General features: G+C 47.8%; 3 protein-coding genes and 3 non-coding genes across 14 annotated transcripts in view; 3 read left to right on the top strand and 3 right to left on the bottom strand.

Moving 5' to 3' along the window:
* Positions 1-6: 6 nt before the first annotated feature.
* Positions 7-4,108, top strand: LOC117648630. 3 transcript variants are annotated; one of them, XM_034391253.1, is made up of 4 exons: positions 7-279; positions 892-1,021; positions 1,707-1,894; positions 2,312-4,108. In XM_034391253.1, exons 2-4 carry the CDS (start codon positions 998-1,000, stop codon positions 3,558-3,560), a joined length of 1,461 nt encoding a protein of 486 aa, XP_034247144.1. In that variant the 5' UTR covers positions 7-279; positions 892-997; the 3' UTR covers positions 3,561-4,108. The 3 variants fall into 3 exon arrangements, with proteins under 3 accessions (XP_034247144.1, XP_034247142.1, XP_034247143.1); XM_034391251.1 differs by having other exon boundaries at positions 886-1,021; XM_034391252.1 differs by having other exon boundaries at positions 883-1,021.
* A 1,454-nt stretch (positions 4,109-5,562) lies between these two features.
* Trnat-cgu lies at positions 5,563-5,635 on the bottom strand. The gene has a single exon. It is a non-coding gene; the product is annotated as a tRNA-Thr (tRNA).
* On the top strand, positions 5,596-8,896 carry LOC117648632 (zinc finger protein 239-like). Of its 7 annotated transcripts, none has more exons than XM_034391256.1 (5): positions 5,596-6,392; positions 6,718-6,880; positions 6,969-7,025; positions 7,596-8,525; positions 8,670-8,896. In XM_034391256.1, exons 4-5 carry the CDS (start codon positions 7,640-7,642, stop codon positions 8,735-8,737), a joined length of 954 nt encoding a protein of 317 aa, XP_034247147.1. In that variant the 5' UTR covers positions 5,596-6,392; positions 6,718-6,880; positions 6,969-7,025; positions 7,596-7,639; the 3' UTR covers positions 8,738-8,896. The 7 variants fall into 7 exon arrangements, with proteins under 7 accessions (XP_034247147.1, XP_034247149.1, XP_034247146.1 ...); XM_034391258.1 differs by having other exon boundaries at positions 5,596-6,396; positions 6,718-6,876; XM_034391255.1 differs by having other exon boundaries at positions 5,596-6,396.
* Positions 8,897-15,506: 6,610 nt separating this feature from the next.
* Positions 15,507-15,625, bottom strand: LOC117648699. Its single transcript, XR_004587934.1, has one exon. It is a non-coding gene; the product is annotated as a U5 spliceosomal RNA (small nuclear RNA).
* Positions 15,626-16,274: 649 nt separating this feature from the next.
* On the bottom strand, positions 16,275-16,437 carry LOC117648685. Its single transcript, XR_004587921.1, has one exon. It is a non-coding gene; the product is annotated as a U1 spliceosomal RNA (small nuclear RNA).
* The window catches only part of LOC117648483, a 3,225-nt gene continuing 2,592 nt past the window's right edge, over positions 16,423-17,055 (top strand). Inside the window, exon 1 of the mRNA XM_034390989.1 lies at positions 16,423-16,429. Coding sequence (XP_034246880.1) covers positions 16,423-16,429 — 7 coding nt within the window. The remainder of the gene's footprint in view (positions 16,430-17,055) is intronic.

The following is a 17,055-nucleotide window of genomic DNA, read 5'->3' as shown; positions in this document are numbered from 1 at the left end:
CCGGTCGGGGTTAAGAAGTGGTAGGGTTTTTGCGTACTCCCCGGGAGCACCAGGCAAACCAGGAGAAGGAAGCCACTGCAGCTCAGGCAGCAACCCAGCAAGCCTTAGAAGGAATTGGAAAACTGTTGGCGGTCTTTGGTTTCGTCGGACCATCTGTGGCTCAGGATCAGCCGTCGACCTCTCCGGACTCCTACGACCCTAAGAACTACACCCAAGCTGCTGAAGTGGAACACATGGACTACACCCAAGCTGCTGAAGTGGAAAACATGGATGTCGATGGTGAGTATGGTAACGTGCAAAGGATAGTAAAATCTTGTCTAATCTCATCGTACTCCTTACGAGCACTTGCCCGTTTTTCTTATAAACATTGGATGTTAGTTCCACTTCAACCTATTGATTAGCGGTTACAATGATCATTCCATCAAATGCTGTTATGTCCCCTTGTATGCAGTATGAACTACATCTTAAATGCACATACAGTGTATATCTCTAACACAAAGGAATGTAAGTCATGTACAGGACTAAAATTTTGAGCTAAGTCAATTTTGTCACTCAAATTTGGCCGAGGATTATTTTATCATCAAAATTTTGGTGGGAAGGTTTCGTCACCCAAATTTGGTTGATAATGTTGTGTTAAGCAACAGCTACAGCCTTTGTCGCCCCAATTTGGGCTCAGTCACCAGAAGTTGGGGCAGCATTTACTGCTGAAATGAGCATTTACTCTGTCTGTATGGCATACATTTCACAGTGCGGGCTGGGTTCTTGTATATTTAAGTTACTTAGAGCCACAGTTTTTCGGTGAATTTGGAATTAAGATTTTAACTTACGGGGCCCGGAAATACTTATTATTTTTTTTTTTCTGTGTAAATTTTTTTTTTGTACAAGATCCAGTGGGCAGCAGAGCTATCCCCGAACTACCTCGCCCAAGGTTGGAGCTGCACTCGACAGCAAAGACATTCTGACACTGTGGGAAAACCTCCATCAACAGTCGCCGATCATGCTCAACTCAGAAGAGCACAAGGTACGACGATATGAATAGTCCAAGCACTGGACATTCCCTCCAGTAGGCTTGTCTGATTTTTGGATTATTTATCAATTTCCATCAAGGAACCTCACCGTACCTAGTATTGGTGAAGAGTACCTAATTGATCCAGGAAATGAAAGGAAGGAATTTCTTAGCTTATCTCCAATATGAGTTTTTATTTCATGATTGTACCCAAGAATGGTTTACGTCGTTCCGTGAAATAATTTGACCCCATCTCATGTAGGTTAATAAAAAATCCACTTTGAAAAGGAATTTAACTCAACTTAAAATTCTACAGTCGTTCGGGAGAACTAGTGAAACATGACTCTTTAGTCCATTTTAGCACAAATAGTCCATTTTAGCACAAAGATTTAGGGCATGCAAACCATCGGGGATCTTACACTTCTGAAAATTCTTACTGCTATTACTGAAGGTTATTTTTACGAATATCCATCTGCATCATTCATTGTTTAGTTTTCCCTGCTGACAGTATCTCTAATCATCCGAAAAACGATTAAATTTCAGTCGTCGTCCCCTTCCCTCTCTTTTCGCTTCATGGATCAACCTTCGCTTCCGAGAACTCGGTTTCCCGTTTAACTTGTGATCTCGTCCGAGTGAACAATTTATTTTGTGCTTCTGGACGATGCATTTAAATCTTCATTTTCTCTTGCGCTTCCACCAGGTGATGCTGGAGTCCTTGTCCGAGCAGCTCGCCGTGGAGGCTTTGGACGGGGCCTGTGCCGCGGGCTGCATGGCGCTCTTGATGGACAGGGAGGTGACTTCCGACCACGACTGGGTGTCGCTGTCTGTGCGCTACGTGGCCGACACTGGGGATGCCGTGGAGCGCTTGATTCTGGTGCAGGATGCGAGGTAATCTCCAAGATCCGTACCAAAATGATAACTCCCGTTTCTGTCCTTTTTTTTTTCGAAAGTCCCGTTTCAGTCCCACGATTGTGTGCTCAAAATCAACATTAAAGATTCACAATTTTTAGAACATGATTCGGAAGTTATCATCAATAGTCAAAATTCTACGGCTTGGTTTTGAATTTTCGCATCACGTTACGAAATTTGCGATGTTTGTAAAATTCATATCCGTGTTCGGAAAATTGTTATCAAAATTGCTTTGAAAATTCATAGTGTATGCTCAATTTCGTACCAAACTAGGAGCACGGGACAATTAAATAATAATTAGTATGTGTTGTGACGTTCGGCTCTCCTCGATATTTCCTTGGATTTTGTATGTGACGGCTTGTTCCATTTATATGTTTGCCTTCTGTTTCTCTTTAGGGATTTCAATGGATCTCCAACCGAATTCTCCTCTTACTTATTCAGACAGTTCAAGAATCTGTGCGGGAAAGCCAAAATGGACTGGCAGTACCCTCTGAAATTCTTGAGTGCAGTTGACTGCGGCCACTTTGGACCACACTTTGTGACGCTCGTCCGAGCTGAGGCGATACTTGTTCAAAACGTGGGAAGCATCTCTGTGCCCCTCGACAGACGGGTCGCTATTGCGTGCTACGAAACCCCTGCAGTCTCAGAACCCGTGAAGGACTACTTGCCCACATTTTTCAGCACCATTGACGTGTTGAGGCAACACTTCGCCATGAGCGGCCAGAGGTTCGGGTTACTGAGGCGCGTCTGCAACTATGTGGGTGAACGTGACCCGTGGCTGACTTACACATCATCCATCAAGTTCCTCCTTGAAAACCGAGCGAAATTCCCAAGACTGCTACAGCAATCTGTTGGTTTGGATCCAAGTCAGAAGCTCATCATGGCCTCTGTCCAGGAAAAATTAGATGAACAGTTGTTTATAACCTGTCTAGTAACATTCGATGGGGTGTTCAGTCAGCTTCAGGGCGCTCCAGAGCCTGACGTCGACTCAAGCAGTGGCTGGAAATCTATTTTGCGTCGTCTGGAAGGGCATGAACATGTTTTATCAGGCCCTGCATTCCAGGAATGTCTTGTAGAAAGAATCAAAGCCATTGGGCCTTACTACTATTTGCCACAAGAAGGCAAGGCTCGTTCCCTGATAGGCTTCGTAACGAAAGTGGCCAGCAAAGTCGTGAGCCAAATGTTGACAGCCTTTCGGGAGTGTTCTCTTCTATTAAATTGCTTGGAATCTGAGGAGGACAGGTCAAGAGGTGTGCTCGACTTCGGCCGCTACAAGTTCCATGAGGAGCTGTTGTCCTTGAGGAAGCTGTTTCCTCAGTGCAGCATGGATTCGCCTCAGGTAGTTCTGAGGAAGCTTCCTCGGTTTGAGTTCGTGAGAACCCGACCAGCTTTGCACCGAGCCCTGCAGCGCGTGGTGACCATGCCTCTGATCCCACCCGTGGGCCCGCGGTCCGCGGCACAGCTCCGTGACGGCGTGCGGCGTACCGCCGCCATCCTGCCTGCCATGGGCACCGCCGTGGTCTCGGTGGCCGTCTTCGCCTGCCGCCCCTCGGAGAACGCGCTCGCCAGGGCGCTGCTTGAAGTGCGAGCGAAGTGCCCCCAGCTCGCGGTCAGCCGCCCGGGACTCGTGGAAACCAGACTGTGACCTGTGGACACGGTGGTGCTGAAGCCTGTGCGCCTGGTTGGTACATTCGCTTTAAAGACTGTCGGAATCAAATGTACCTCCAGTTCCTGATACTTTCAGTTCGCAAGCACGATAGGGATGTGTTACTCACAGCTGAGTCTTAATTCGGTGATTTGTGTTGGAGTCTAGCATGGTGGTACTCCATTTTGCCTGTAAAGGTTTTTGATTGTTAATTTGCCCTGGAAGGGTTTTCGCGTCTAGCTTGGTGCGATTCCAATTTGTTTGTAAGTTAGGATTTGACATTGTTTATTTCTTTTTCTAGTGTGTTAATCGGTACATTTAAGTTCCTCCATGTATACCTTATACAGTACGAAGTAAGATAATAGCAGACTGTACATCATTGTGCGAGTTCCATGTTCTATAATCAAGTATGTTCTTCTAATTTGCATTGTAAGTCTTTTTTCTTTTGTAAAAATTTCTTTGCAGTATAATTTTATTTTTTCAGCTTTGAATCAGTCGCTGTTATTATTATCCCTGTCAATCAAAATAAAACTTTCTTTCAAACTGCAGTCCACGTCTCTCCAATGTTCCACTTCATTATTTCATCCTGCCATTTATACCCTCCCTGCTCAACTGATTCCAAAAGCGGTTTGTAAAGCCAGATGAGAAGCGGAACAACATCGGAGACAAACGTGTTGAAATTATGTATTACTTTCCTCTGATTTAGCCCTCAAATCTAACTGCTCAAAAACTTACATCGCCCCTTTTTGTTTTGCCCCGGAACATCTGTTAGCCTTAACACGGATAAAAATTTGGCGTATGACAACGCATAAATTGGGGTGTTAAGTCTCACACAGCGTAGGGTCAGTTGGGGTAATTATGGGACACGGGGTAAAAATGGGACAGCTGGTTCTTAGTCAAAATTTGACATTTTTGAACGCATCACATACCAAATGTGATGTTTATATTGAGAAAATAACATTTGCTACGGCACAAGTTCTAAAATCTCGATTCTTGCCTAAGAATCAGCTGTCCCATTTTTACCCCGTGTCCCATAATTACCCCAACTGACCCTACCATTTGAACGCGTGACCGCAAACGATCAAAACATTATAAAGAATTTGGAGCATTTGTAAGGCAACCTATTTATCTGAAATACCAAGAAATAGCTGGTAAAATTTTTCAGTAACCATGCACTGAAAGCGTGGGACACTTTGTCCCACGTTATCTAGTGCACGCCTGTCCCACACTTGGATTTACAGTGTGTGTGTGTGTGTGCCTACATAACCACGCACACATATAAATACAAACTATTTTTCTTTGTAAAGCCTAAAAAAGTTTGTAAGGTTTTCAGTGTTTCTAATCGAGCAATAACATATTTAGAACTTAACGAAGTCATTACCTTCATATCTGGACCGATTTCGCATCTAGTGCGGGTCGAGTCAAGTGAGGGCTGTCGCGTTTCCCTTGCACAGTGGCTGACGGGACCACAGCGCAGTGGGCCAGCCAGAAAACCGGTGGACGCAACGGGATTGGAGCTCCAGAGTCGTTAAATGGGGCTCTAACCGAACGTGTGACCGCACCAACGGATTGCTCTTCGAACGAGGAATCTATTAGTGAGGTCGCAGGTTCGGTTACAGTCCCGTTTAGCGACTCTGGGGCCCAAAACGCGCCTAGAGTTTTGGCCGCCTCCGGTCGTCTGGCCCACTGTACCGCCTGCCAGCTGCCGATAGGCAAGCCCGCAACACACTGGAGCGTGACGGGCGAACCTAGCCTCAAGTTCGCAGGCGCTACAACGACCGAAAGGCTGGTGCTTTTACTGTGACAAAATTTCATGGCACCACGAAAATGATACTATCCAAAATCTTGACGAGACAGTGTCGAAATATCCTTCGGAATGTCTGAGCTCGGTTCATCCGGAATACTTCAGTGCGTGAGGACGTCCAGACTCCCGCGACTGTCGTCCTGCTTCAGGGTTGGAGCTGCAGTTTTCCACGAGCCTGAAAGTGGGGGAAAAAAGGGATGCCTCCTGTGAGAATTGAACTCACGACCCCTGGTTTACGAGACCAGTGCTCTAACCCCTGAGCTAAGGAGGCTGAGATGCTCGAACCAGCACCTGGCGTCCATTTGAACACGGCTTCACTCCACAAAATCGGACAAAGTCGTTCGCATTTCGTAGCGTGCTGATAAGACTCGCCTCGCTGCTGTTGAATGTCGCTTGCGTGCCTCGTGTCAAATAAAACAATCAGACAGCGGTATGGTACAGTCTACGGTAAGTTAGCTCAGGGGTCTTGACATGTTCTCGACAGCAAGATGGCCAATGGCACCACACGCTGAATGTTTACATATGTTTATGTACAATTTGGTACGCGGCGTTGCATTATTTAAGACCTGTTAAACGGTTTCGCATAATAACTCTCAAATTTGCAAACATTTATGCATTTGTTCGCATCATAGTTTGCAAATATTACGTATGCACAAAATCGTACTTGTTAAATGTAACGTGCACGTACGGAATTGCTACGTAAACAGTGTGAAAGTTTGCTCAAATTTGTGACAGAGCACACTTAAAATGACTTGGAAAGAAAATTGGCTCTGTTTCTTTTCAACATCACCACTTTTGAGCGAACAGATAAGGATTTTTTTCGCGATTTTTTCTCTGCATATTTACAGCGAAAATGGAAATTTGAGTTGTCTGAAATTTCAGAGTGAGATTTCTTGCATGCGAGATGAGCCCGAGTGCCTGCTACCGTATGGCCACCGCAGATAGTGACACACTCTGACGTCACGTGGAAACCAATGTGAATCGTGACTCGTTTGTTGAATATTGTGTTTACGGTCGTGGCTCTCCCTGTCAGTAAGCTATCGCTACTTACTAAATTTTACGTAAAATACGACATATTACAGCTGTTCGTACAAACGAACTTTTCCTATGATTTTCATACGGGAATCTGCAAATTTCTTTAAGTAGGTGCAAAATGACGTACTAATAGAATGTGCATTATATGTGCTCAAATATAAACAACGCACTCGTACAAAATTTGCCCAAAAAAATTAGTGTGTAGCCAAGGCATGTTACTTAGTTATTAATTTTGTTCTTTGACTTGGGATTCGTAAAAGAAAACTTTAAGATTGATCTGTACGCAATTCTTTTGGATTTGCTTCCGGTCCCCTCCAGCGGAGTCTTGTCAGCCACACATTAAATGGTCGTCCGTAACTAGAGGCAGTGCAGCAGCTCGTGAAATCACAACGAAAAACCGTTACGCAAGACTTGGATCGACGAGGTGTACGCCTACACTGTCCTCGTCAGTCTGGCCGTCAGGCTGAGTTCAGTTCAGTGAGTACGTGTTGTGATCACACCTGACCGTAGACCAACACATCAAAATAAAGTGTACTGTATAGTCATTAACGTTTCTGTCTCAATTGTAGTTGATGGACTGGAGTCACCGCGAGCTTACACGGACACTCGGATTCCTGTCAGCCCTGGTACGTATTGCTGTGCTTGACGCACGATTTTCTGCTACACCCATTTACGTTATGGTGAATTTGGTGAATTAACTCCTCAGTCAGTACATTTTCCATACTACTACCCCATTGCAGTCGCTGGCGACTTAAGGAAGAATAAGAAGTAGCACGTAAACAGAAATTGCGTCCTAGACTACACTAAAGCCGTACTTCAGGGAAGTTTCCAAGAGGCATTCTGGTTCGGAATTACTCTAGCGGTACCTTGAGTTGAAGGGTGAATTTTATTATTTTCCTTGAGTAGGGTTGTCGTTCCGTGTTTGAACTAGCCGAAGATTTCTATTGGAAGTACATCTTTCACCTTTACTCAAAAGCACTTTCAGAAAAGTTGATTGAACGGTTAACTTTTAGTACATTTATTACCTAGTACTACTCTTTATTTACTTATCAATGACTCGATCGTATCCATCTTTTCGTCTTGTGTGCATTCGTTTGAATGTCATAAATGTTGTCATAAATTCTGTTTGTTTCCACCGTTCTTTGACAATTAGTCGAGGGTTGTGTGTGTAGTGTATCCCTTGTGTCTCGTTACAGTAACCTGCACTCCATCGCTCCGAGTCCTCGCTCGTGCACGAAAAATGCTCGCCAACTGTCCCGTTGGCCTGAAGAGGTCCGAGCCAGGCCTCCACCTTCAAGCTCACATCGGAACCCGCGCAGGGGAGAGGCCTTTGCAGTGTACGGTGTGTGACAAGACTTTCGAAACAAAATTTAACTTGCGGATGCATCTCCGTATCCACACCGGAGAGAGGCCTTTTGAGTGCGAAGTGTGCAAGAAAGCTTTTTCTCGTAAGGAAGACCTTATAAAGCACCTCCGCATCCACTCAGGGGAGAAGCCCTATGAGTGCGCGGTCTGCAAACAGAAGTTCATCCAAAGAGCACACCTCTACACTCACATGCGCACACACACTGGTGAAAAGCCGTTGGAGTGTGCGGTCTGCAGCAAAAAGTTCAGTACAGGCAGCCTACTTCGAGGGCATCTGAGAACGCACACGGGAGAGAAGCCTTTCGAGTGCTATGAGTGCAGCAAGAAGTTCAGAGACGGTAGCGACTTCAAAAGGCACCTCAAGACCCATACCGGCGAGAAGGCCTTTGAGTGCACAGAGTGCGAGAAGAAGTTTGTTGCAGGGGGCGACCTGCGACGGCATTTGAGGACCCATACCGAAGAGAAGCCCTTCAAGTGTGGAGAGTGCAAGAAGGAGTTCGCTCAGAGTGCCCACCTTGAGAGGCACAGAATGGTCCATTCGGGCGAGAAGCATTTTAAGTGCACAGCGTGCAAGAAGATGTTCAGAGACGGTGACGCACTCAGAAAGCATCTGCGTACGCACTCAGGAGAGAGGCCTTTCAAGTGCACAGTGTGCCACCAATGTTTCCATCGAGCCGACGGTCTGAAAAGGCACGCTAAGACCCATGCCCGGGCCAGCAGCCGTACTCCAGCCCATCAGGTGCGGTTACCTAGTTTCAAGTGTAGGTCATTCATTTTAAATAATACTTTTGCTACAAATTTTTGCGGAGAAAAACCAAGTTTGACTGTTTACTTCGAGTTTTTAAAACATGTGAATTCAATCCAAGAAGCCGAAATGCCTTCACTCTTATTCTCTTTGTTTGCAGCCTCTTCTTCATGGCACGCTGCTTCCAGTCTCCGGTGCAGCTTCCTGAAAAATGCTGAGCGGGATTAGTTTTTGTTTATTATGTATCTAATACATGAAGTTCGTTTTGTTTATTATGTATCTATTACATACAGTTCGTTTTTGTTTTCATTTTTATATTTGGAGGAGTTTTTACGACTAGTTTTCATGCTGTGTATCGGAGTGAAATAAATTTTCTCACACATTTTCTTCAAATAGTCTATTTCCTTACTATCCGTACTTTCAGCCTCGCGCTCTAAAACATGTCCTTCAACGACGCTGTAAGCGGGAAGAAGAACCCAGCAACAAATTGGCAGAGACACGACCACTAAAACGTTTGCGGCCCACAATGGAGCAGGAGTCCAGCGCAGGCGGCCATAACTCTAGACGCGTTTTGAGCTTCCGAGTCGCTAAATGGGACTCGAACCGAACGTGTGACCCAACCAATGAATTACTCTCCAAAACGAGGGATCCTATGGTGGAGTCACACGCTCGGTCCTGGTTATCGACTCCGCAGCTCAAAACGCGTGTAGAATTTTGGCCGCCTGCGTCGGTCTTCTGGCCCACTATGAGACGGTACCACAGTGTTAGGAACTCAACCCTGTTTTGGTAGGCATTACGCTGGGAACCCAGGTATTTGACGTCACATTCGCTTGAACGTGACTCGAGGCCGGCCTCTAGCCGAGTCACGCTGACATATTCACGCAAACTTCGTAGGACTCACATTAAAAAGAACCAGACAAGACATCCCTGGACGATTTTCATCGTATCACAACACGTGCACCAACTTCTGCCATAGTGCCAATTGAAGGGGAGTGACAATCATGAATTTTCAGACAGGGCAACATTGTGTTGTTTTGCCCAAATCGATAGTTTTGAAGTTTCCAACCCTGTTCGTGAAAACACAAATGCACCATTGAAACCTAGCAGATCATTTTCACAAGACGAAACTTTTCCTTGGAATTACAGTCAATAATTCATTTGCAACCTTACGAAGAAATTTGCTTTTCACAAACTTTTCTAGCGTGGAGTTCGTGCGGCTCTTCGTTACTCGTCTTAATGAGTTTTCGACAGAAACAATGATTATCTTCAACTCCTGTGCACGTTCACAGAACGCGTCACTCAGTATATAAGGGCAGGGCACCGCGTGCGGGAGACATCCATTCGCAACCATGTCTCGTGCGGTGCTCCTCCTGGTCGTTGTCGTGGCCGTGAGTATTTGATAGAAAATTTACTTGCCACAGTGAACTTACGTCAAGAAAATTTACTGGCAGCAAGTGAATTTACTTAAAGAAATTTAACTAGCAACAAGTGAATCTACTTCTAGAAATAGAAAACTTTTCTCCCATCAAGTGCATTGACCAGATTGGTCCAAATTCACTTAGGGTCAGGGCGGGGAAAACCTGGACAGGGGAAGAACTGAAAACCCCATAGTTTACTTCAAATACCGTAGCACAGGTATAACAACCATCAAAGGTTGTGCCGTGGCACTAGCGGTTCATTACATGATGGTTGTTAAGCCTGTGCATACGGGATTTGAAGTAAAACATGGGGTGTTGTTCAGTTCTCTTCCCCTGTCCAGTTTATCCCGCACTGACCCTATGGCCGGTAATTTAAGAGTTTTTTCTTCGTTTCTGTTCTTTTTGGAGGGGTTTCTGTAACGAAAGGTTGGTGATTGTAGGTGTGCGCCCTGACTGAGGGCTCCTTCAAGCACCGCCTTCACAAGGGCGTCGAGAAGATAAAGCACGCCGCGTACAAGGGCGCGGCCCTCGGCGCCGCGACGGTGGGCGCCACGGTCGGTGTGGTCTCGGGGACCGCCGAGGTCATCGGTGGCGAGGTCCTGCACGGCGCGCAAAAGGTCAAGGACAAGGTCGTCAGCAAGGTCAACCACGCGCGACAACACGTGGCCGACGCCATCGCACCGCACCGCCAATATTAACTGTCAGACCGAGCAGTAGTCCGAACAGAAACATGATTACCTGAGGATTGTGTGTGCACTGTAAAAAATTTTTGTAGTCAAATTCCTATACATGTATATGAAACAATTCACATATACATGTATAGGAATATTACCACACACTTGTATGGCAATCTGCCTATACATCGGTATGGCATTATGACCATACGTGTATAGGCGTTGTCTTATCTGTTGTAAAAGGATTTTTCCTATACATCGGTATAGCAAAATTGCAATGCATGTATAGAATTTCTCCGATTTAGGGAAAAAAATGCAAATTATGCAGGCCGCAAAACTGAATCGTGGCAGATATTGTACGCGAAGGTCAAAGTTCTCGCCGGTTAGTCCTAATGCCTGTCGTCCGGTGAACCGGTTCACCAATGTGGCGAAGTCCGTCGCCTCCAACTATCCTCATCAAAAGAGCGAGGACTAGTCTTGGTCAAAAATTGTGGGTAAGGTCGGAACGTCGGAACGATGTCCGACTTCCTTCTATGTCGGGAGAGCGCCTGCCTCGTCACCCAACGAAATTCCCAACCGCAGCACCCACCGAGAAGTAAGTCCGTGAAAACGACACTAGCGCCATCTAGCGGATAATCCGGATTATAGGCAAAGAAGCAGCTTCGCGACTTTTGTCACAAGTGAATTATTACTCGCACTGATTACCAATATTTGTACAGGTCACAAGGATTTCAATCGTATTTAACTGTTTCTAACAAAGCTCCCTTGGCCCTATTGCTATACACGTATTGCAAAATTCCTATACAGGAAGGACCCTTCGTAAAATTTGGGCTACGACATGCGGGGAAGCTGTCCGCGTCCCATTTTCGGTCCCTTTCCTAAGCAACACGGACCCCAAAAATCGGAAAAACCAAAAATCGGGGGTCGCCCGGAACTTTGCCTATTTCCTATAACATGGTTGGGAATTTTCCCCCTAGACCAAACTGATTAAAATTCCGAGATTTTGTGTGTCATTGCCCAACCCTCGCACAAGGGATGTATACGTCCCAGAAAAATGTATGATTTTCCGAAGAGCGTGTATTTTCCTGAATGCCCGTTCACTACAAATACAACGTTCATTACTTAACGGCCAAAGAAATCACTAACTGCAATGAATGTCAGCGTGGAGGGTGGGGGGCATTGATTAGGTTACGCAATTTTGGACACTTTCAGACACGTTACGCAGGTCGTCCCCTCTGTCCAAAGAGCGCTACGTCATCAACACATTTCACTTTATTCGACCCGTTTCTGGCGTTTATATTTTATTCTATTCTGTTCTAAGAACTAAACTTACATATTTTATTAAATGAAATTCAACTAAAGATTGAAAGATGCCTCGCACATCACTATATTTCAAACTATTTGCTTATTTTTAAGTCCACCACCGCAAAAAAAATTGGGGCGATGGAGTTCACGGTCTACAGGTATGCAAGCCAGCATGCAGTGCACAGTGGGCCTGAAGACCGGTGGAGGCGGCCTAAACTCTAGACGCGTTTTGAGCTCCAGAGCCGCTATATGGGACTGGAACCGAACGAGTGACCCACCAATGAATAGCTATTGCTCTCCGAACGAGGAATCCATTGGTGGGGTCACACGTTCGGTTCGAGTCCCATTTAGCGACTCTGGAGCTCAAAACGCGTCTGGAGTTTTGGCCGCCGCACCGGCCTCCTGGCCCACTGTGCAGTGGACACACAGTGCTTCATTCAGTTGAGTCGCATGAAGAGCTGCGTGAACGAGTACCAGCTGCTAAGCATTCGGTGCAGCCTGGGCAGGGACAGAGGCCCCACCCAGCGGGCCTTGATGTTGACGGGCTTGGAGGCACGCAGCATGACGGCCAGCAGGTCCCTGTTGAAGGCCAGCCCCGCGGGACCCTGCAACCATAGGGCTCGGCACTTGAACTAACCCTGAACAGTGTGCCAGAAGACGGGTCGGTGCAGGCGGCCAAAACCGTTTAGGATTTTCTTTACCTCCACCGGTCTTCTGGCGCACTGTACATATGTGCGTAAATCTCCGAAATTTACCATAAGGCACCACTTCGAGTTCATCATTTAGAGCATGCGTAAGGTAACAAACAGAAATGTAGTTACGAACTGTTTCTACTTAATGACAATCTAAACAATTTGCACCTCACGTGCACTCTAAATATGGAGTGCCCAGAAACTGGGCGCCTTTGTCGACCGCCCCACTTTTTACGGTGCCAAATGTCGCCCAGTTTCTAGGCATCTTTGTCGCCCAGTCTCGGGGTGGACAAATACAGTAAGCGGCCCACTCCCATGGTAGAGCATGCTCCGGTGGCTAGTTCCTGGGCGACTAAGGTGCCCAGATTATGGGCACCTTTTGGCACCTTTTGAGCCATGGGTGAAGGCAGGTTCCTTAATGGTTTGTCCAACCCGAGACTAGGCGACAAAGGTGCCCAGAAACTGGGCGATATTTGGCACCCTAAAATGTGGGGCGGGCGACGAAGGCACCCAGTTTCTGGGCACCCCATATTTAGAGTGTAAGCGCAAAATACTTCGTTGGATTTTAATCGTTATAAGTTTTAAGGTCCCGTGCCTGAAACAGCTGGCCCTGCCACGGGCTGTGGAAGGCCATGGGCAGCATTTGTTCCGCGGACTCTGCCACCAGGTCGCCCTCCAGCCCCAGGACCGTGGTGTAGGCGAAGGCGATGGGCAGCAGGCCCGCGACGTAGAGGTCGCGGTAGCCCTTGACCAGCGACGTAGTGGCGAGCAGCGCGAACACCAGCGAGCCGGCGTGGATGTGGTACAGGGGCACCTCGAACAGGCGGCTGAAGCGGTCGGCCACCTACACCCAGAAAAATGGTTTCTTGATTTTTTATTTTCTTGGTTTTCGTAAGAAAAATAATCTTGACACAAGAAAAATTTTCTTCTTTCAAAAAAAAAATTGGATCAAGAAATTTTTTTTTGCAAAAACCAAGAAAAAGTAAATTTTTCTTGATTCAAGAAGTCATTTTTTTGGGTGTAGTGGGCCAGAAGACCGGTGGAGGCGGTCAAAATCCCGAACGCGTTTTGAGCTCCAGAGTCGCTAAACCGGACTCGAACCGAACGTGTGACCCCACCAATGGATATTGCTCTCTGAACGAGGAATCCATTGGTGGGGTCACACGTTCGGTAGGCACCTGGAGAAGGGCGCGGTGGTCGTCCAGCACGAGGTGGAGCTGCGCGCGGCTGTTGGCGTTCTTGACTGCGAGGGCCAAGGTGCGGAGCAGCGCGGCGGACACCAGCGCAAGCGTTACGTGCACTACCTGCAACGGCAACCCTCAATATACTCAATTGCTTTGTACTTTTTATTGTGCTTAAGCTTTGCACAGTATTGTGCATGATGCGCATTAAAAAGCATGAATTTGATTGGAACTTGTCACGAAAGTGTTGCGCTAGAGATACCCGGCGTGCAGTCTCCCAGCCTTGCCTGCAGCCCCGCGATGCAGAAGGCGCAGCAGACGATGGCGAGGGACTGCAGCGCGTACTGCGACGCGAACAGCGCCCAGTGCTGCCAGGTGCGTCCGGGCGGCGCGGGCACGCCACCGTCGGAGACCAGGCCGACGCCGGGCAGGCACACGCAGCCGAAGGTGAGGCGGCCGGACACGAGGGGCCACGACACCATGAACACGAGGGTCACGGGCAGGTTGAGCGCCAGGGCGCGGCGGCACAGCGCCATGAGGAAGGCCGTGCGGCGGACGTCCTCCGCCTCCTGCAAGAACGCCGTGGACGTCAGCTTGGTGACACTGAGGCGACGCGTTTTGAGCTCCAGAGTCGCTAAATGGGACTCGAACCGAACGTGTGACCCCACCAATGGATTGCTCTCCGAACGAGGAATCCATTGGTGGGGTCACACGTTCGGTTCGAGTCCCATTTAGCGACTCTGGAGCTGAAAACGCGTCTGGGGTTTTGGCCGCCTCCACCGGTCTTCTGGCCCACTGTGCGCAGAGTGTATACCTCGTTCCGGACGAGCCGCTCCAGCCGGGCCGTGAGCACGGTGAGGTCCTCGATGAGGGTGCGCAGCAGGCGGCGGTCGCGTGCCCAGAAGCGCTGGTAGCACGCGCCGGCCAGGGCGATGGTGGCGTTGAGGGCGGAGAGCGTGCTGCGGTTGGTGCCCAGGTGCGCCACGGCGTCGAGCAGGCACTGCACGCCCAGCAGCGCGCTCAGCAGCGCCGTCGCGTTGCCGCCGTGCACCAGGATCCACGCACGCTGCGCCAGCCGCCGGGCGCCCACAAGACCCTCGCCGTCCTCTGTGCAAACGCAGAAAATGAACCATAAATGATTCGAAATTTCCAATATCCGAGATCGAACTGAGCAAATCATACTCCGAATTGAATCGAACCAGGCAAGATTCGATTCGGAGTCGGATTTGCTCAGTTCGATCTCGGATATTGGAAATTTCGAATCATTGATGGTTCATTTTCCACCTAAGGGAGACAGATTAGAAAAAAGTCATAAAATGACAGGAAAGTTCGAGTCGGCATCGAATCGTTTATCTTGATTCGTATTCGATTCGGCAATTTTTTCTTGATTCGATTCGCATTCGAAAAATAATTTAAGATTCGAATTCGATTTCCACACCCCTTCTTTCCAACAAACAAAAATCTAGTGAACTTCTTTTATGGTCCGGTTCCGCACAAATCATTATGTTCCACTAATCACAAGGCGCGTACAGCTCCACCAAAACTCAATATTATTTTGAAACTTTTTTTTTCATTTTGTATTAGAAGACCAAGTTAGAAAGGAAACTAATTGGGAGCCGAATCAAGGGAGGTTGGAGCGAATCTACGCGGATTGAGGCTGGTAATACCAATCATTTTCAACTACATATTCCCTCAGCTGAACTATATAATATTGAATCAGGATAATCGGCCCCGCTTGCGCAGGGCACACAAAAAATTGGTCGTTAGACTCATAATGTGTCCCCCTCCACGGAAATCTTTAGTAAAAGGCGAAAGATTTTTTCGTTTTGAAGGGAGACCAGAGTGCCAGATACTGGACTCGGATCCGGAGTAGTCAAAATCGTACCGCTGGCCACAACCGCGAGGGACTGGACGGCAAGCGACCGCAGCGCCACCTGCGCCTCGCAGTGCCTGTTGTTTGAAGCTCACGGCACACTGTGGGACGGAAGACCGGTGGACGGCGGCGAAAACTCTAGGGGCTCGGAGCGTAAAAGGACTCAACCCCAACGCGACTCTGGACCAAAGGGTCTAGCGGTTTTAGCTTCCGCATTGTGCAAGCTCAAGTTAGGGGTTCCAACTAGCAGCCAGGGGTGGCTTTTTACATTTCCTAACATTTAACTGTACAGCGATGCTAAATAGTTATGCACACCGTACGTACTTATGTATGTCCATGCAAAAGAAAGTGTCTTGGATTGTCCTAAGTATGTTAAGAAGTAAATAAAGGTATCATCTGCTAAAAATAGTTTAGTGTATACTGTTGTCGTTGACTGCACTCAAATCGACACGTCATTGAACAAACACTCAGTAACGTACACGTCAGTGTGTGAAGGACGAAAATGAACACAAAAACTGGGAGAGAAGACGGTGCCACACCGGGCAACTTTGGGCGTTTCCTAAAATTAGGGAAGGAGACCAACCCTGCGTGTTTGAAATAAGGTTTGCAGTGGAGAGATTATCCGGGACAGCGCGAACGCAGTCCCGACTATCAAAAATTATACATCCGAGGTATCCACATTTGGGATACTCGCAGAGGTCAGCCCATCCGAAGTGCAATGGAAAGGCCTCGCCCTGGAAGAACCGCCTTGATGATCACGGTTAACTTCTATGCCAGGTAAGTATGCTCGTTGTACTTCCGAGATTGGATATAACCCAGGCGGCCACCGGGGTGACCCGTGTGCACACACTCGCAAACGCCACCGTCAAGTTGTTCTTCGCGTGGCGTTGCTCCAAGCAGCAGCGGGAAACCAAATCCAATCCGTCAGGATTTTCCCGCCTTTCAAGTTGCGTCCAGGAAGTCTTCCCAACGGCGCACACTATTTAGAAATATTAAATTTTTAGTGACGCAAGTCAAGGGAGCAGCATCACGTCATCTGGTGGCGACGGCGGCAACTGCAGTGCACAGTGGGCCAGAAGACCGGTAGAGGAGGTCGAAATCTCGGACGCGTTTTCAGCTGCAGTCACTAAATGTGCCTCGAAGCGGACGTGTGACCTCACCAACGAATTGCTCTTCACGCGCTCTGTTCAAGTGCTGTTTAGCAGATCTGGAGGTCTAAACGCGTCTTTAGTTTTGGCCGCCGGTGCCGGGCTTCTGGCCCACTGTGCGGCGGCGACGAACGACCCCCGGGGGCGCCCCCGCAGGGATCTATTTCCCGTCCCCCCTTTTTTTTAAAAAAAAAAAAAACCCCCGGGGGTTAAAAAAAAGGAGTAACCCCCGGAAGAAAGGGGGGGAGGGTTTTG

This window comes from Thrips palmi, unplaced genomic scaffold (assembly GCF_012932325.1).
Source record: "Thrips palmi isolate BJ-2018 unplaced genomic scaffold, TpBJ-2018v1 HiC_scaffold_3, whole genome shotgun sequence".
Lineage (NCBI taxonomy): Eukaryota > Metazoa > Arthropoda > Insecta > Thysanoptera > Thripidae > Thrips > Thrips palmi.
Note: the sequence above shows the minus strand (reverse complement) of the source record. Positions and strands in the feature narration are given on the sequence as shown.